We start from the raw sequence: 20,224 nt of genomic DNA on the forward strand, positions 1-20,224 counted from the left end.
ATACCTTTACCTTTTATACTTTAATTATTATTATAGTTTAATTCAAGGCCCTCCAGATGTGGCTCTCGCAGTCAAATTCGCTGAATCGGAATGCTTTTTCATTATATTTTTTTATTTAAAGTTTGCTTAAATTAAAACCTTAATTAGAAAAAAAACAACAACACTCGGACATATATATTTTTTAAAATTGTGGAGAGATGCACAAATCTGTGGATTCAGAGATGGGGAAGGAATTCCAGTGGCATGGAGAGGTTGGGGGCTCTGCCCCCCATATTCAATTGGAAGGGGGGGTTGTTTCAGTTGAGGAGAGGTGTTCAACCGCACCCCTCACATACATACCAACATTGATATACTTAAACACAGCCAAACACCTTTATAGAGAAAAACGCACCCCCAAAAGCTTGAAACCATGCAACCTCGTTAACAGTCTAACATTAATAATGGCAACTTGAAAGGCTGAGGTTCAGAAAGATCCTCCGGGAGACGTGGCAAAAGATCAGAGGTCACAGTGGACAGGTCACAGCCAAAGTTCAAGGGTTCCCAGGTAAAGAAGCTAACAGGGCACAGAGTGCAGAAGTTTAAGAGGATCCTTCCTTTGCTCTCAGGCAGGGATCCCCAACATGGAGCCGGTGGGCGCCATGGTGCCTCTCAAGTGTTTTCAGGAAGGGGTAGGGGGCCAGGTGCCCAGCAAGGCTTCTGATTGGCCACTGGAGATTTGCTCGGTTGTGCCAGTTTTTAAAACAGTGCTGTGGCAGCAGTGGCCGTCGCAGCACAAGGATCTCTACTGCAAGACTAAGGGCAAGACCGCCATTTTTGTGACTGGCAACTCCTCCCGCGGCGGCCATTTTGAAGCCGCACCCAAAGGCGCCTGGAAAGGACCAGAAAGGTTGGAGACCCCTGCTCTGAGGGCTCGAGAGGAAAGGGTTACTCAGTGGTCAAAAGGTCACAGTAGAAAGGTCAAAAAGGCAACAGCGGAGAAATCAATACAACCGAGGTCAAGAGCACCACCACAGACCGGGAGTTTACGGGTCAGTATTTTTTGGGGGAGGGGGAGTTTACGGGTCTAAAGGTCAAAGGTCACCATGAAAAAAAAATGCCAGCACTCAAGTTGTCCCTGAGGAAAGGAGAGAAGATTTTCAGTGGTGTCCCCGAGGTCACTCCCAGAGGTTGCCTGGCAACGAGATGCGGGTCGAAGGTGAGAGGTCAGAGTGGAAGAAGCTAACATCACGAATGCCAGATTCAAACCCAGCAGCCCCCCCTCCCCGAATGGTCAACACTTAATGGCTCCGTAGACCCAAAGTCCTGAGTTCACAGTGGGATCGCCACAGCCAGAGCCTCAAAGGTGGACGGTTTACGCCACGACGCAGTTCTTATCCCGGACGATTCGTAGTCTCCGGCGCTGCTGTTTCCGTGCAGACTCAGCGGGCGGCGTGGTCTCTGCGGGGCTAGCCCCGCCCCGTAGGTGTGGGGGCAGGGGGATAGGCTCTCCCAAAAAGTAGCCTTCCTCCTCCGAGGAGGAGTCGGAAGAATCGGAGGAGCTGAAGTCCCAACCGGGGGGAGGGTAGCGGTGGTGCCAGGCAGGAAACGCTCCGTCGGAAGCTGAGTAGGGGAGACTGTTTCCCCTGCCCAGTCCGGCCCCCTTTCTGGGTCTCCACCCCTGGCCCCGCAGGTTCAGAGAATTGTCAGAAGTCGAACGGAGGTAGCGCCGGCTGGCCTCTCCGTTCTGAAGCAGCTGGGGGTTTAGGCTGGGTTGCTCAGGGCAGGAAGGGCTTGGCTCTCCGGAGACGAGAGGCTCTCGGAAGCTGACCCGCGGGGCTCCCGCCCGGGCAAAACTCTCCGCCCCTGGCTCGTTTCCTTCGCTGCGTCGTGTCCGGACGGGGGCTTGGAGTTTGGAAGCGGAACTGCAGCTCCAATCCGGGATTTTGGAAGGAGGCGTCCCCAGCTCGGGCATCGAGTGGCGCAAAGGAGAGGTGCGCTGGAATCGAGGCCGGATCTCAGGGCCTGTGGGAGAGAGAGAAGGGTTAGAGCAGGGGTCCCCAACGGGGTGCCCAGGGGAAATGGCATTTTGGGGATATGGTATGATTTTAAAAGTCAGGATTAAGATTAACAGCAATGGTTTCTCCACATAACTCTCTCTGCCACTGGGCTCAAACTTTCTACCTACCCACCCACCCACCCACCCACCCATCCATCCATCCATCCATCCATCCACCCACCCATCCACTCACCCATCCACCCATCCATCCAACCAGCCACCCACCCATCCATCCATCCACCCAGCCACCCATCCACCCACCCACCCACCCATCCATCCATCCACTCATCCACCCACCCACCCAGCCACCCACCCACCCATCCATCCATCCACCCACCCACCCATTCATCCATCCATCCATCCATTATTTATTCCATGATTTATATACCTCCCCTCTTGGTTGCCCATCTCAGGGCAGTTTACAAAATCTGGAACAATGAAGTCATCAAATACGACCCAGTTCAAATTATTATAAAATTATATAAACCCACCATTTATCACTGTTGCATCACATGGATTATTGAGGTCAAGCTGTATGATTACCCCCAATCAGGCTGGTCTGGTGGTTTACAGATGGACAAAGTAAATGAATGGAATAGAACAGAACGGACTGGCTGGGGCCACAGATGCTAACTTTGCAGGTGTTAATCTGAGCCCCAACCAAAGGTCTGGCCTGGGGACTGTGACCCCAAAGCCACTTTGGTCTGGATTCTCTCCCCAATTCTCCACCGTTCTCGGCTTTACTTCACCTGTGCCTTGTTCCTGCGGAGTGGCCGGCGGAGGGCAGGTGGAAGTTCCCCGGGAGGTGCATTTCACAGGCTCCTTGCCCCTTTGGCTGCAGCCCGAGCCGTTGCTCTCCGGCTCCGAGAGTTCCTCCGTCTCCGTGGGCGCCTCCTCCCCAGGCAAGCCGCTCCAGCTCCTTCGGGTCCTGGGGGCCACATGGGACGACGGTGGCTGGCCCCCGAACGAAATGGAGCGGGCAACGCGGGAGGACGGTGAGCGCTGGGCTTGCACCCGCCGCTGCTGCCAGCTGATCCGGCGGGAATCCTGGGAGCGGGCACTCTGGAAGGCCGAGTCGCAGGAGTCGGAGCCGTTGGGGTCTTCCCCCAGGCTGCAGGCCCGAGAGCAGAAGATCTGGCCCTGCTTTGGCAGGAATGGCTTTCCCAGCAGGGGCTGGTGGCAGCGGGAGCAGCTGAAGCAGGCGTCGGTGGCGTGCCAGTGCTGCCCTTCGTAGGTCATCTGGCCCTGGTCGATGCCTGGGAGGGAAGGAGGGAGGGAGGGAAAAGCCAAGACACTTAAGGGGGATTACTGGCAAATTACTCCAAACGCCATTGAAAAAGCAGACAAGAACGATCAAGGAAAACGTTGGGAATGTCGAGCTATAGGTGGAACATTTTAAGCATACATGGTGGACCTGTAAAAAAGCGAAAGAAGGAGAGTGGGTGTAGTGGTTAAGAGTGGCAGCTTCTAATCCGACAAGCTGGGTTTGATTCCCTGGTCCACATGCAGCCAGCTGGTTAAGCTTGGGCTAGTCACAGTTCTGGTAATGCTGCTCTCACAGAGCAGTAACATCAGGGCTCTCTCAGGAAGGGAAGGCCACTTCGAGACACATTCTGGTACAGAAAAGCAGGGTATAAAAGCCAATTCTTCTTCATCTTCTTTATACTCTGCTTGTCACTACCTGAAAGAGTCTCAAAACAGCTTACAATTGCCTTCCCTTCATTCTCCCCACAAGAGACACCCTGTGAGGGAGGTGAGGCTGAGAGACCCCTGACAGAACTGCTCTGCAAGAACAGCTCTAAGAGAACTGTGACTAGTCCAAGGCTGGATTCATGTGGAGAGGGGGAATCAAACCTGGTTCTCCAGATTAACAAGCCATTTCTCTTAATCACTAAATTCGTGGGGGGAAAAGCAGAACATACTAAAATTTGAATTCCCTATGGAAGCAAAAATTATGTTACTAGGAATATTGCCAAATGAATTGCCAAAAGTATTGGAAGAGATGTAGGAGTATATTGTGACAGCAGCTGAAATCCCCTACACAGCAAAATGGAAATTAGATGTCTGTCCATATTTAGAGGAACGGGAAAACAGATGTGCCGAGTAGGCAGTAATGGCAAAAATGATTATTTGGGAAATACATCAATTTCAAAATTCAAATTTGCAATGCAAGCAGAAGATAAACCTAGAGTGAGAGACAGTTTAAAAATATCTAAAAATGTATTGCAATGCATACAAATGTATTATACTGCAGAAATATGAGAATAAATTTCGAACATACAAGGTGTAAGAGAGCCCTATGAGGAAAGGCTGAGGGACTTTGGAACGGTCAATCTGGAGGCGAAGAGCAGAAGGGGGGGGGCAGGATTGCTCTCTTCAAGGACCTGAAAGGTTGACCCATATTAGAAGCAGCAAAGGAGAGAACTAGAAAGAAAGAGCTTATACCACAGGCAGTGAGATACCGGCTGGATATTAGTACTGAGGTCTTTACAGTAATAAGGGCACTTCTGCACATGCTAAATAATGCAATTTCAATCCCCTTCGGCAACCGTTCACAAGTATACCTTGCCATTTCATACAGTAAACCCCAGTTCCAGGGCAGTTTGGAAGTGTGCTCTTTTAGCATGTCCGAAAGCACCCTAAGAGTAGTTCAGCAGCAGAAAGGACAGCCTACGGACGTGAGCTCCCCCTTGCAGCAGCCAGATGAACCCAAGTCAGGGACGCTTTATGCTGATCCAGCCTTGAGCAGGGGGGTCAGACAAGACGGCCTCCACGGCCCCTTCCAACTCTTATGATTCTACGATTCACTTCTCAAACCAAAAGTACAGGAGAGAGGAAGTCCTAAGCCATCAGGCCGACTCTGGCTGGGAAAGGTTGAGTCCCAGCACAGGAACCTTTCAGGGGATCAGCAAACAGAGGTCTTCCACATCGCCTTTTCCCTGATACTTTTAACTCTGAGAACCACAAGGGCTCTTCCAGTGGGCCACAGCACCTCCCCGAGAGCCGGGCAGCCTCTGCCAAGACCGCCCTGCCCTCCCACCCTCGATCCCCTGGCCCAGACCCCGAGCCGCCTTACCGATGTGCTCCCCGCAGGCATCACAGTACTCTGCATAAAGGCTCTCGTAGCAGCGGCAGCAGTAGGGGCGGCTCTGGCGCATGATGTACCGCTGTCCGCCCAGCGCGTCCTCGCACTCGAAGCAGCAGAAGTGGCGCATGTGCCAGTGGCGTCCCTCGGCCTCCGTGCACTCGTCTGCAAAGATTATCTGGCAAAGGAAAAAGGGAAAAATGGATATTTGAAAAAAAATTAAGAATGGGCCAGGGGAACGGGAGGGGTTGGGAGTGCAAGACTGGGAAAGTTTGAGAAAGGGAAAAAATGAGTGTTAGGCAGGAGCTGGGAGGGGAGCGCATGGGAGGGAGAGTGCCACAGGAGGGGCGGGAAGGAGGTAGAGAAAGCGGGGAGAATCGGGAAAATGTTTTTTTTAAATATTAAGGATCAGCCAAAGTCAGACAATGGGAAACTATGAGCGGGAAAATTCGGGAGAGGATGAATAAGTGTGAGGGAAGAGCTGGGGCAGAGGCAAAGGGAAACTATGAGCGGGGAAATTCGGGAGAGGACGACAAGTGTGAGGGGAGAGCCGGGGGGGGGGAATGAGTCGCAGGATCAGGGGAAGGAAGAGCGCAACAGGAGAAGGTGGGAAGCAGAAGGAGTAAGAAGGCATAAAAACAAAACATGTTTTTTTGAAAATGAAGGATCAGCCAAAGAAAGGTGATGGGAACACATGACCAGGAAATTCCAGGAGGGGAAGAATTAGTGCGAAGGAAGGGTTGGGGAGGGGGGACTGTGTGCCCATTTTGGGAGAGGGATGAGTGTAATGGGAGGGGGTGGAGAGGAGACCAAGCAAGAGGGAAGGAACCAAAACTCTTTGTTAAAAAAATGAAGGATCAGCCAAGGGGAGGAGATGGGAATATATGACTCGGAAATTTCTGAATGCGAAAAATGAGTGTAAGGGAAGGGTTTGGGGGGGACGATGACTGTGTGGCAGGAACGGGGGAGGACAGAGTGCAACAGGAGTGGGGGGACAGGAGACAGAGCAAGAGGGGCAAAAGGGGGGGGGGCAGCAGGAAGAATAGGGCTTTCCCTCCTCGACTGCAAGTCCCCCCTGGGAAGTAATTCCGCACACGAGCCCTCACCTCGTCACAGGCCTCGCACCGCGGCTTGAGACGCTCAGCGTGATGCCGCCCGCAGTAGATCTTCCCGTCCTGGTAGAAGTAGATGAGATCCACGAGGAGCTCCCGGCAGGTGGTGCAGACGAAGCACTGCGGGTGCCAGCAGGCCCCGTGCCCGGCCCGGCTGGCAAAGACGGCGATGTCCCCACCGCATATCTGCTTCCCGCACTGCCGAGGAAAGGAAACCGGCCCTTAGTACTCGCATGGGGCTTTGACAAAGCCCTTTAAACATGATGCTCATGCGCTCCTGGCAATGCTGAGGGATTTCCAACTAGGCCTCTGTGGATCCTCGGGGCTCCATGAAAGCTCCCCAGCCGTTCCCCTAGACCAGGGGTGGTCAAAAGGTGGCTCTCCAGATGTATGTGGACTACAATTCCCATGAGACCCTGCCAGCATGTGCTCATGGGAATTGTAGTACATGAGAATTGTAGGCTCATGGGAATTGTAGTCCATGGACACCTGGAGAGCTACCATTCAGCCATCCTTACTGTAGATCCTACTCTAATGCAGGGGTAGTCAACCTGTGGTCCTCCAGATGTCCATGGACTACAATTCCCATGAGCCCCTGCCAGCGTTTGCTGGCAGGGGCTCATGGGAATTGTAGTCCATGGACATCTGGAGGACCACAGGTTGACTACCCCTGCTCTAATGGACTCTGCCAAAAACATATTCCCAGCATTGCATGAGAACAGGGAATCTTTGAAACCAGATCCAGGTTTGTTTGTTTATAACCAGATGCAAAACGCGCCGTTCCGGCAGGGAGGGCAGACTGCGCGGTTTCCAGAGAAACTTTATGCAGATCAAAAGCTCAAGTCCTGCGAAAACCAAAAAGGTTATTTATCTATTTATTATATTTATATACAGCCCTCCCCCGGAGGCTCAGGCCGGTTTACGTAAAGCATAGGAGCAATACAAGAAACAACCATAATATTAATACTACTAACTGATAATTATAACAGTGGTAACAGTGCAAACAGGTCCAGGAGCAGAATGCATGGATGGATTTCTGGCAGGGAGGGAGCAGCGCCCTGCAGATGTTGTTGGGTATGCCTGGTCTCAGCCAAATGCAGGCCCTGCGGAACTGTTTCAGCTCCGTCAGGGCCCTGTCCTCCTCCGGGGGCTCGTTCCACCAGCTAGGGGCCAGAACAGAGAATGCTCTGGCCCCGGGCGAGACCAGGCGGGCTTCTTTAGGGCCAGGGACCATTAGCTGGTTGTTGTTGGCGGAGCATAGAGCTCTTTGGCAGGGAGGCAGTCCCTCAGTCCAGGCTGTCCTCAAACCCAGGGATCCTCAACCTGTGGTCCTCCAGATGTCCATGGACTACAATTCCCATGAGCCCCTGCCAGCAAATGCTGGCAGGGGCTCATGGGAATTGTAGTCCATGGACATCTGGAGGACCACAGGTTGAGGATCCCTGCTCAAACCCACAGCCTAGCTCTCCCCTGCTGAGGCCTGCTGTATGGTTTTGATGCCTCTCTTCTCCTCCCGGTCCATATATATTTTTTAAATATCTCAGACTCCAAATAAAATTGCGTTGGCATTCATGATGCTTGTTTCAGAAGGCCGGCTTCCTTTCCTTCGTGCCGTCAGACTCCCAGCCCTAAAGATTCTCTCCCACTCTCCGTGGGCTTTTACACATCACGGGTCACCAGGTCTAGGCGGCAGACTTCGCATGCACGCACGAGGGGAATGCATAGGCGTGTTGCTGTGACTTGCTCGAGGAACGCAAATTAAAGGGCACGCACGCCCGGCCGGCCGTTCCAGTTTGTCTTTTCAGAAACATCATAGCATTTCCAAGGCCTGCTTTTGACTAGGAGGGGTCAGAGAGAGCGTGTCATAAACCGGCTCTCTCCGTGCTTAGTTCAAGGTGCTGGTTTCACTAATTTACTTCTTAAAACAATTAGACCCCACCTTTCGTCTTGGCTCAAGGCCGTTTGGGTGTCTAATTGTTGGTGTTGTAACTCACTGGAGGAGTCCCTTAACTGTAAGCTTTGGGCGGGTCCCGGTTTTGGGTATTTCTGGGAAGAAGTTATCAATTCTGTATTAGAGTGTTCCTTGACCTTTGAGGATGCTTATGTATGTTTAAAGCTACCTGCTCGTCTCTTGCAGGCTCAGTGACAGGGTTGCTTGATGCCCCCTGGCCACTGGTAAGGAATGGGTGTGTGTATGTGTGTGTTACAATTACCAAATCCAGGTTGGGAAACTCCTGGGGATTTAGGGGTAGACAGGGACCTCAGTGGGGTCCAATGCCCACCTTCCCAAGCAGCCCTTTCCTTCAGGGGAACTGATATCTGCAGTCTGGAGAGGAGCTGGAATTCCAGGGGATCCCCAGGCCCCACCTGGAGGCTGGCATCCCTGACCCTCAGTGGGGTCCAAGGCCACAGAGTCCCCCCTCCCAAGCAGCCCTTTCCTCCAGGGGAACTGATCTCTGCAGTCTGGAGAGGAGCTGGAATTCCAGGGGATCCCCAGGCCCCACCTGGAGGCTGGCATCCCTGACCCTCAGTGGGGCCAAGGCCACAGAGTCCCCCCTCCCAAGCAGCCCTTTCCTCCAGGGGAACTGATCTCTGCAGTCTGGAGAGGAGCTGGAATTCCAGGGTATCCCCAGGCCCCACCTGGAGGCTGGCATCCCTCACCCTCCGTGGGGTCCAAGGCCACAGAGTCCCCCCTCCCAAGCAGCCCTTTTCTCCAGGGGAACTGATCTCTGCAGTCTGGAGAGGAGCTGGAATTCCAGGGGATCCCCAGGCCCCACCTGGAGGCTGGCATCCCTCACCCTCCGTGGAGTCCAAGGCCACAGAGTCCCCCCTCCCAAGCAGCCCTTTCCTCCAGGTGAACTGAGCTCTGCAGTCTGGAGAGGAGCTGGAATTCCAGGGGATCCCCAGGCCCCACCTGGAGGCTGGCATCCCTGACCCTCCGTGGGGTCCAAGGCCACAGAGTCCCCCCTCCCAAGCAGCCCTTTCCTCCAGGGGAACTGATCTCTGCAGTCTGGAGAGGAGCTGGAATTCCAGGGGATCCCCAGGCCCCACCTGGAGGCTGGCATCCCTCACCCTCCGTGGAGTCCAAGGCCACAGAGTCCCCCCTCCCAAGCAGCCCTTTCCTCCAGGGGAACTGACCTCTGCAGCCTGGAGAGGAGCTGGAATTCCAGGGGATCCCCAGGCCCCACCTGGAGGCTGGCATCCCTGACCCTCCGTGGAGTCCAAGGCCACAGAGTCCCCCCTCCCAAGCAGCCCTTTCCTCCAGGGGAACTGATCTCTGCAGTCTGGAGAGGAGCTGGAATTCCAGGGGATCCCCAGGCCCCACCTGGAGGTTGGCATCCCTCACCCTCCGTGGAGTCCAAGGCCACAGAGTCCCCCCTCCCAAGCAGCCCTTTCCTCCAGGGGAACTGAGCTCTGCAGTCTGGAGAGGAGCTGGAATTCCAGGGGATCCCCAGGCCCCACCTGGAGGCTGGCATCCCTGACCCTCCGTGGAGTCCAAGGCCACAGAGTCCCCCCTCCCAAGCAGCCCTTTCCTCCAGGGGAACTGATTTCTGCAGTCTGGAGAGGAGCTGGAATTCCAGGGGATCCCCAGGCCCCACCTGGAGGCTGGCATCCCTCACCCTCCGTGGAGTCCAAGGCCACAGAGTCCCCCCTCCCAAGCAGCCCTTTCCTCCAGGGGAACTGAGCTCTGCAGTCTGGAGAGGAGCTGGAATTCCAGGGGATCCCCAGGCCCCACCTGGAGGCTGGCATCCCTGACCCTCCGTGGAGTCCAAGGCCACAGAGTCCCCCCTCCCAAGCAGCCCTTTCCTCCAGGGGAACTGACCTCTGCAGTCTGGAGAGGAGCTGGAATTCCAGGGGATCCCCAGGCCCAACCTGGAGGCTGGCATCCCTGACCCTCAGTGGGGTCCAAGGCCCTAGAGTCCCCCCTCCCAAGCAGCCCTTTCCTCCAGGGGAACTGACCTCTGCAGTCTGGAGAGGAGCTGGAATTCCAGGGGATCCCCAGGCCCAACCTGGAGGCTGGCATCCCTGACCCTCAGTGGGGTCCAAGGCCCTAGAGTCCCCCCTCCCAAGCAGCCCTTTCCTCCAGGGGAACTGACCTCTGCAGTCTGGAGAGGAGCTGGAATTCCAGGGGATCCCCAGGCCCAACCTGGAGGCTGGCATCCCTGACCCTCAGTGGGGTCCAAGGCCCTAGAGTCCCCCCTCCCAAGCAGCCCTTTCCTCCAGGGGAACTGAGCTCTGCAGTCTGGAGAGGAGCTGGAATTCCAGGGGATCCCCAGGCCCCACCTGGAGGCTGGCATCCCTGACCCTCAGTGGGGTCCAAGGCCACAGAGTCCCTCCTCCCAAGCAGCCCTTTCCTCCAGGGGAACTGATCTCTGCAGTCTGGAGAGGAGCTGGAATTCCAGGGGATCCCCAGGCCCCACCTGGAGGCTGGCATCCCTGACCCTCCATGGGGTCCAAGGCCACAGAGTCCCCCTCCCAAGCAGCCCTTTCCTCCAGGGGAACTGATCTCTGCAGTCTGGAGAGGAGCTGGAATTCCAGGGGATCCCCAGGCCCCACCTGGAGGCTGGCATCCCTGACCCTCAGTGGGGTCCAAGGCCACAGAGTCCCTCCTCCCAAGCAGCCCTTTCCTCCAGGGGAACTGATCTCTGCAGTCTGGAGAGGAGCTGGAATTCCAGGGGATCCCCAGGCCCCACCTGGAGGCTAAACCTCTAAACACACTAGTGTGCGCTAAAGTCTTTTTCTTCTTTTATTAGCAAGGACAGAGTCTGGATATACAAGCCGTTTTCAAACCAAAATTTTCATCAGTCACTCACTAATAAATCCTTAACACATCTCCTTATTTATTAGAAAATTCTCCAATGGCATTTTCTTAGCTCTGTTTACTGGAATTCCAAATATCGAAGTGGCTTTCAGCTCTCAGTCTATCAGTGGGGGACACACTATTTGCCAATTTCTAACTAAGGCTGAGAGCCTCTTGTGGCGCAGAGTGGTAAGCCAGCTGTCTGAAAGCTCTGCCCATGAGGCTGGGAGTTCAATCCCAGCAGCCGGCTCAAGGTTGACTCAGCCTTCCATCCTCCCGAGGTCGGTCAAATGAGTACCCAGCTTGCTGGGGGGTAAACGGTAATGACTGGGGAAGGCACTGGCAAACCACCCCGTATTGAGTCTGCCATGAAAACGCTAGAGGGCGTCACCCCAAGGGTCAGACATGACCCGGTGGTTGCACAGGGGATACCTTTACCTTTTAACTAAGGCTGACCCTGCTCCTCATCTGAGATCTGACAAGATCGAACTGGCCTGAGCCATCAGGGTCACAGTAAAAGGCCACTGATCCATTCGAAGTCAACAGCGATAAATAATAGAAGGTTGTCAAAAATTCAACCTCCCTCCACCTCTCTAATTTTCTGGAAAAGCCATTAAATGGAAGGTAAAAGAGAGGGTGGAATACCTCACCTGGGCTCTAGGTGTCGCTGTTGCCCTAGCATAATCTACCCTGGCAGTTCAGAGCAGCCTAGAAAAGCAAGATCTCCGCCAGATCTGAGTTTTGACAACTGCCCCAACTCTTAACGCACACCCCCGCCAGTGGGTTGGTGCTGCCTTCATTAGGACTGCCCTATAGTGCTGGGGATGAGGGTGCAATCTAGAGAAACCCCAGCTTGAAGCTTGGAGGAGCCGGGAGAGACCCTGCCCCAGGGGTTCTTTCTTCTAACCTTTCCCAAATGTCAGTCGGAGAATCTGAAACCCCACAGATGGTGTCCACCACGACCAATGTGCTTCCTGCTCCCAGTTTCTGAAGTTGTTCATAATTTGGGTATCGGGGGAGGGTGTCGAAAGAGGACCACACCGTAAAAACAGGAGAAAAAGTCATACTGGATCAGACCGGTGGTCCATTTAGACCTGCATCCTGTTTCACACAGTGGCCAGTCGGTAGCCCTGGAGGGGCCAGTAAATGAAGCACAGAGGCCAAAACAGGGGAGCTCTGTCAATGGTCTACTACATAGTTTTAGTGACTGAGGGAAACCTCCATGTCCAGAGGCACTAAGCCTTTGAATCCCAGAGCCGGAACATGACATCAGGAGAAGGCCTCAGCCTCTTTGGCCTGTTATTGGCCCTCCAGAGGAACTGGCCCATGCGGAAGCCTCCAGCTGACTGTAGCAGCTCCCAGCTGCTGCAGCCCATCCAACCTCATCCTCTCTATGCTGCTGCCAGCCCGTTAATCCACCCTCTGGCGGCACCTGGCATTTTCTTGTTTCCAGTAAAAAAAAAAAGAAAACCAGAATGGGACGAGGAAACCCATCCAGCTTCCTCTCGACGGCACCAAACCCAAGAGGAAAGCAAGGGTCACTGGAGGGAAGTCCAGTGGGAAACCGTGCAGCCACAAAGGAAGAAAAGGCAGTGATGAAGCCGCCCACAGGTGACTGTAGCGGCTGTCGGAATGGGAAGTCACTACAGTCCTTCAGAGGCTCCACGGTTGGGGCAACGTTTCCCCAGGACCTGCCGGTACAGATGAAACCCACATGAACGAAAGCGGAGTTGTCGCCACCTCCGACGTACGAAAGCAGGTGGAGGACGGAGCTCCTTCCCACCAGACAATGACCCACAAACGACCCGAGATAGCAAACGAGGGAGTGTCCTGGAATCACCCTGGAATGCCTTCCCGCTGCCAGCAGATCACAGCTTCTGATTGAACAACCGCTGCGAACGATTTCAGGTTCCCCGCTCGGATTAGGCCAGCCCAGTTCCGAGAACAGATACTACACTCCAGGTGTTTGAAGTCACAGAATCATAGTTGGAAGGGGCCTCCTGGGTCATCTAGTCCAACCCCCAGCACTAGGCAGGGCACTCCCAACCCTATCACTCACCCAGTGTCACCTGCCACCCCCTTGAACCTTCACAGAATCAGCCTCTCCGTCAGATGGCTCTCCAGCCTCTGCTTAAAAATCTCCAAAGATGGAGAACCCACCACCTCCCGAGGAAGCCAACCACTCTGACTGTCAGGAACTTCTTCCGGAGGTTTAGACGGAATTTCTTTTGAATTAATTTCATTCCCTTAGTTCTGGTCTGTCCCTCCGGGGCAAGAGAGAACAACTCTGCTCCATCCTTTCCATGGCAGCCTTTTAAATACTTGAAGATGGTGATCAGATCCCCTCTCAGTCGTCTCCTCTCCAGGCTAAACAGACCAAGCTCCCCCAACCTTTCCTCCTGCGTCTTGGTCTCCAAACCCCTCACCCTTTTTGTTGCCCTCCTCTGGACACGCTCCAGTTGGTCTCCATCCCTTTTCAACTGGGGTGCCCTAAACTGAACACAGGACTCCAAGTAGGCCACGGACATAAAAATCAAAGGGGGGAGAGTAGACCGAGTTGTGGTATTGGGGGGGGGTCTGGGCTGTCTTCTCAGCTCCTGCCCTTCTTTCTGACCTACATGAGGCACAAGCACCGTCGTAGTATTAAAAGTGTTGGGGGGAAAAGCAAAAGGAGGGCGAATTGTGCGGGTGGTGACACCACTTCCGTTGACACAGCACTTCCAGGAGGCACGGCAGGGAGGTGTGTCTAGCGGACATCACTTCTGGGGGTACTCAAAGCTTGAAATTTTATTTCAGGGGCTCCTCCACAGTCAGAAGGTTGAAAAAGGCTAGTCTGGAAGGTTCTAGCAAAAACAAGTCCCGATTGGTTAATCATTATCAGCTGACCTCAGTTAGCCAGGGAATTGTAAATGGGCTAAGATTTGTAAGAGGGCCGGCTAGCATGGACTCTGATCTGGAAATCATTTTTGGAAATGGGTGACAACACAGACGGAGCGCTAGAGCTGAGGCCTTTGATTCAATGGCTGGAGAACTGGGCCGTCTAAGACAACCCTTGAAGGTGTTAGCTAGTCCAGCTAGTTTTTCTTGTTTTTCAGTGTTGCACGGTTACAGTAGTGAGTGGCAGACAGATCAACTTGTATTTTGAGACAAAGTCAAGGGGGTAGTTTTGCTGGTCCGAAGCAAGAGAGAAGAGTCCCGTGGCACCTTTAAATCCAACAAATTTTCATTCTGGGGATACCCCAAGGGTGGCCAAACACTGGCTCTCCAGATGTCCATGGGCTACAATTCCAGATGACCAGGGACTCATGGGAATTGTAGCCTATGGACATCTGAAGAGCCACAGTGGGCTCATGGGAATTGTAGACAATGGACATATGGAGAGCCAGAGTGGGCTCATGGGAATTGTAGCCTATGGACATCTGTAGAGCCACATGGCCTCATGGGAATTGTAGTCCATGGACATCTGGAGAGCCACAGTGGGCTCATGGGAATTGTAGACCATGGACATCTGGAGAGCTACAGTGGGTTCATGGGAATTGTAGACCATGGACATCTGAAGAGCCACAGTGGGCTCATGGGAATTGTAGACCATGGACATCTGGAGAGCCACAGTGGGCTCATGGGAATTGTAGACCATGGACATCTGGAGAGCCACAGTGGGCTCATGGGAATTGTAGACCATGGACATCTGGAGAGCCACAGTGGGCTCATGGGAATTGTAGACCATGGACATCTGGAGAGCCACAGTGGGCTCATGGGAATTGTAGACCATGGACATCTGGAGAGCCACAGTGGGCTCATGGGAATTGTAGACCATGGACATCTGAAGAGCCACAGTGGGCTCATGGGAATTGTAGACCATGGACATCTGGAGAGCCACAGTGGGCTCATGGGAATTGTAGACCATGGACATCTGGAGAGCCACAGTGGGCTCATGGGAATTGTAGACCATGGACATCTGGAGAGCCACAGGGGGCTCATGGGAATTGTAGACCATGGACATCTGGAGAGCCACAGGGGGCTCATGGGAATTGTAGACCATGGACATCTGGAGAGCCACAGTGGGCTCATGGGAATTGTAGACCATGGACATCTGGAGAGCCACAGTGGGCTCATGGGAATTGTAGACCATGGACATCTGGAGAGCCACAGTGGGCTCATGGGAATTGTAGCCCATGTACATCTGGAGAGCCACAGTGGGCTCATGGGAATTGTAGACCATGTACATCTGGTGAGCCACAGTGGGCTCATGGGAATTGTAGACCATGGACATCTGGAGAGCCACAGTGGGCTCATGGGAATTGTAGACCATGGACATCACAGTGGGCTCATGGGAATTGTAGACCATGGACATCTGGAGAGCCACAGTGGGCTCATGGGAATTGTAGACCATGAACATCTGAAGAGCCACAGTGGGCTCATGGGAATTGTAGTCCATGGACATCTGGAGAGCCACAGTGGGCTCATGGGAATTGTAGTCCATGGACATCTGGAGAGCCACAGTGGGCTCATGGGAATTGTAGACCATGTACATCTGGTGAGCCACAGTGGGCTCATGGGAATTGTAGACCATGGACATCTGGAGAGCCACAGTGGGCTCATGGGAATTGTAGACCATGGACATCACAGTGGGCTCATGGGAATTGTAGACCATGGACATCTGGAGAGCCACAGTGGGCTCATGGGAATTGTAGACCATGAACATCTGAAGAGCCACAGTGGGCTCATGGGAATTGTAGTCCATGGACATCTGGAGAGCCACAGTGGGCTCATGGGAATTGTAGCCCATGGACATCTGGAGAGCCACAGTGGGCTCATGGGAATTGTAGCCCATGGACATCTGGAGAGCCACAGTGGGCTCATGGGAATTGTAGATCATGGACATCTGGAGAGCCACTGTCTGGCCACCCCAGCATATCCCCAGAATGAGACTTAATTGGCCCGAAAGGTGTCACCGGACTCAAAACTCTTGTTGTTTTTTGGAGAATTATCTCACTAAACTTTAGATATGTTTTCACCAAAACTGGTTTCCTTGTGCACGCTAGCTCTGGGAACCTGCGCTGTTCAGCTTGGGACCCCTTGACAACCGCCAGGTGCCCAGATCAAGGCCTTTCCGAACCCCTTGGCCCTCATCATTTTGCTCCCTGAGTGCTCCCAACACCACTTTTGAGACACCCCGAGAAAGAACGAAGCCCACTACCTGCTCACAAATGGCTCCGGTGATGGTGACGGGGAAGAGTCGGACTGTCCCCCGGCCAAGGTTCTCGCGCTTCCGCTGCTGAGAAAACAACTTCAGCTCCTTTGCCTCCTCCTCCTCCAGCGAGCTGCAGTACTGCGCCTGGAGAGAAAAAGAGCATCATTCGCGAGAGCCCCAGGGCTGCCTCTTCTCAGTGCTTCTGGGGCAGTGTCCAGGCTCACCATGGGGCTGTACCCTTAGGGACCTTCACACTACACAGCTTGGTGCAGTGGGTAGGAGATCTAATCTGGAGAGCCAGGTTTGCTTCCCCGCTCCTCCTCCACATGCAGCCAGCTGGGTGACCTTGGGCTTGCCCCAGCACTGATAAAGCTGTTCTGACTGAGCAGGAATCTCAGGGCTCTTTCAGCCGCATCCACCTCACAGGGTGTCTGTTGGGGGGAGAGGAAAGGGAAGGCGATTGGAAGCCGCTTTGAGACTCCTTTGGGCAGAAAAAGCGGCATATAAGAACCAACTCTTATTCTTCAGTAATATCAGGGCTCTCTCAGCCTCACCCACCTAACAGGGTGTCTGTTGTGGGGAGAGGAAAGGGAAGGCGACTGGAAGCTGCTTTGAGACTCCTTTGGGTAGGGAAAAGCGGCATATAAGAACCAACTCTTCTTCTTCAATAATATCAGGGCTCTCTCAGCCGCACCCACCCCACAGGGTGTCTGTTTTGGGGAGAGGAAAGGGAAGGCGACTGGAAGCTGCTTTGAGACTCCTTCGGGTAGAGAAAAGCGGCATATAAGAACCAACTTTTCTTCGCTTCTGACCAAGCAGTAATATCAGGGCTCTCTCAGTTTGGGAAACCCCTGAATATTCGGGGATGGAGCTTGAAGAAGACAGGCACCCTATGGGTGTACAGTATCAATGAAGGCCACCTTCCAAAGCATCCCTGTTCTCCAAGGGAGCTGATCTCTGCAGGCCAGAGACGAGCTGTAATTCCAGGGGCTCCCGAGGTCCTTTACTAGAAATGGAGCTGGGATGTGAGGTGAAGTCCTCAGACAGGGCACAGCAAACAAGGAAGGACAAAGCATCTCCCGCCTTTCCTGATTGGTCAAAGTTGGGCACGTGACAGTTGCCCAGCTCCCCAGCAAAACCTTTGCACTGCACGGTGTGCTCCCACCTGAGAGCTCCGCCCACTCTCTGGAGCACATGCTGCATTCCTGCATCTTGACCTCACCCGACCTCTGTCCTTCTTCGCCTCGCTTGCTTTCCCTCCTTCCTTCCTTGTCTGCAGGAAATCCCCAACTCGCCACCCCAGCCTTGGGCTGCAGCCCAAGCCCTGTAATAACCAGCCCTTGGACCAGGCGCGCCTTTGGGACGGCCGCCCGGATTTATTTGCGCTGCACCTGCCCAGCCAGGATTGTAACCTGAGCTCTCCTGCAGCAAGGAGACTGGAGCTGGTGTCCCCCCACACCTGCCCCCTGGCCCAACAGCTCCTGCCCATGGCATCTGGCACCTCTCCCCAGTCCTCTGATTATAAGGAAGGATAAAGGACAGCCCCGGAGCTGCTTTTGCCACACTAAATAAGTAGGATCCAGGCCTAGATCTCTATCTTCCTTTTTCTTATGAAGCCTTAATCACTTCCGATCCCTCCTGGCTCAAAAAACTCTTCTGGACGTTTTCTAGCTTTTCTTCCGCCTGTTTCCGGAACAGGGCCTGAAGGCAATCAAGAGGTATGCCGGAGCCCTTTGCGGGCCTGGAAGGAAACTGTGTCCGTCGTTCCAAAAGTGTTTGGCACAGTGGACAAAACCCAGGGGCCACCCGGAGGTCCCCAGCAGGGCCAGAACTCCAGAAGCCCTCCCACCGTGGCCCCCTAAGCGCAATGAATACAGAGTATCCCAGATGTAATAGAAGCCATGTTGGATCAGGCCAATGGCCCATCCATCCAGTCTAATACAATGGCCAAAAGCCAGGGGCCATCCGGAGGCCCACAAGAGGGGCCAGCACTCCCAAAGCCCCCTTGCTGATGCCCCCCCCCAGCACCAAGAATACAGAGCATCCCTGCCCCAGACATAAGACAAGCCATTTTGGACCAGGCCAATGACCCATCCAATCTAATACTCTTGTTTTGTGCAGTGGCCAAAAGCCAGGGGCCATCCAGAGGCCCACAAGAGGGGCCAGCACTCCCAAACCCCCCTTGCTGATGCCCCCGCAAGGAACAAGAATACAGAGAATACTACCCCAAAACACAGTTTTCCACCTAGACCGTGTGGACAACAGCCACGGATGGCCCTCTGCTCTGTATGTTTGCCCAGTCTTAAAGGGGACTGTAGTCCCCACCACTTCCTGCAGCAGTGAACTTCACCCCATGCCAATGACCTTTGGGGTGAAGTTATGCCAGTCGGAGAGAAAGGCAACTTTCCCAAGCTCACCTCTCTGGCTGCACGCGGAGGAGGAGCAGGGAATCAAACCCTGTTCTCCAGATTAGAGTCTGTCACTTTACATCACTCTCCGATGCTTTACTCCGCAGGGCCTGCAAGACGGAGCTCTTCCGCCAGGTCTATGGTTCAGGCCGGCGCACTAAGGAAGATCTAGACCCCCCTCCTGGGTCTCTCTGCTGGCAGAAGGAGATCTATAATCCCCTTTGTCCACCCCGGGAGGTGATAGTGGGTGGGTTTTTAGTTGATTTTTTCACCGCGGTATATATTTCTGGATTTGTGTCGGATTGTCGTGTATTTTGGAGTTTTAGGGGGCGATTTTATTGGGGATATTTTATGCATATTGTAACCCGCCACGAGCCTTTTCGGAAGTGGTGGGCTAGAAATTGAATGAATGAATGAATGAATGAATGAATGAATGAATGAATGATTGAAATCACGACACCACAACAGTTTTCAAGCGTCAAACTTTGCATGAGATGGCGGGAAAGGATTCTCATTCTTACACCACTGAGCAGCATTTCTCAACTTTTTTTTTTTACCATTGACAACCCCCTGAAACCCTTAGAAGAGGCACGATCATGCAGAATGTGGAAAGCAGAGCTGTGGACACGCCCACCTGGGGCCCCTCCCCTTCCCACCCCTCCAGAAGAAGAAGAAGAAGAAGAGTTGGTTCTTATATGCCGCTTTTCTCTACCCGAAGGAGGCTCAAAGCGGCTTACAGCTGCCTTCCCATTCCTCTCCCCACAACAGACACCCTGTGAGGTGGGTGAGGCTGAGAGAGCCCTGATATCACTGCCTGGTCAGAACAGTTTTATCAGTGCTGTGGGGAGCCCAAGGTCACCCAGCTGGTTGCATGTGGGGGAGTGCAGAATCGAACCTGACATGCCAGATTAGAAGTCCGCACTCCTAACCACTACACCAAACTGGCTCTCCAGGCCCCTCATTGGCCATTTGGGAGGGATGTGGGTCGAAGTGACCATATATAGTCATATCACCCTATACAATTTTTAAAATATATTAAAAAATCAATTAATCCCCACCCATTCGGTGGGCCGTCACAAAACCCCAGGGTTTCATGAGACCCTGGTCGAGAAATCCTGCCCCACATTGACATGCCCCTCCTTACCTCACTGTCGTGGGGGGGAAGCTGGTGCAGCAGCTGGCGGATTCGGTATCGTTCTCCGGGGCTGTTGACATAGGGGACCTTGTCTTCCGGGAGACAGCTGAAGAACTGATAGACCTGCGAGGGAAGAAAGAATTTCGAGTGGGTCAACAGGGCGCTTCGCAGAGGCTGGACCTGAAGCCCAGAAAGATTCTTCTTGGTTTTTTAACCAGCGAGAGACAGGGTACTGTAGCGGTTAAGAACGTCGCCTAGGATGCTGAGAGGCCTGCGTTCGAATCTTTGCTCTGGCGTGGAAGCTTGCTTGGTGGCGGTAGACCAGTCACATCTACCTCACAGGTCCTTTGTGACAATAAAACCAAGGAAGGGGTAACAACGCAGAGGAGAAAGGCAGGGCGTAAACAAAGTAAAACTATGATAATAAGAACGTAGTAAAACTATGATAATAAGG

At 53.7% G+C, this 20,224-nt stretch overlaps 1 protein-coding gene across 1 annotated transcript in view; it reads right to left on the reverse strand.

The window, feature by feature from the left end:
- Positions 1-99: 99 nt before the first annotated feature.
- The window catches only part of PRICKLE3 (prickle planar cell polarity protein 3), a 42,723-nt gene continuing 22,598 nt past the window's right edge, over positions 100-20,224 (reverse strand). Inside the window, exons 4-9 of the mRNA XM_077329529.1 lie at positions 19,780-19,893; positions 16,234-16,371; positions 6,227-6,430; positions 5,112-5,298; positions 2,785-3,291; positions 100-2,001 (exon numbers count right to left, since the gene is read on the reverse strand). Coding sequence (XP_077185644.1) covers positions 1,352-2,001; positions 2,785-3,291; positions 5,112-5,298; positions 6,227-6,430; positions 16,234-16,371; positions 19,780-19,893 — 1,800 coding nt within the window. The 3' untranslated portion in view covers positions 100-1,351. The remainder of the gene's footprint in view (positions 2,002-2,784; positions 3,292-5,111; positions 5,299-6,226; positions 6,431-16,233; positions 16,372-19,779; positions 19,894-20,224) is intronic.

Source organism: Paroedura picta, chromosome 3, assembly GCF_049243985.1.
Source record: "Paroedura picta isolate Pp20150507F chromosome 3, Ppicta_v3.0, whole genome shotgun sequence".
NCBI classification, from domain to species: Eukaryota; Metazoa; Chordata; class Lepidosauria; order Squamata; family Gekkonidae; genus Paroedura; species Paroedura picta.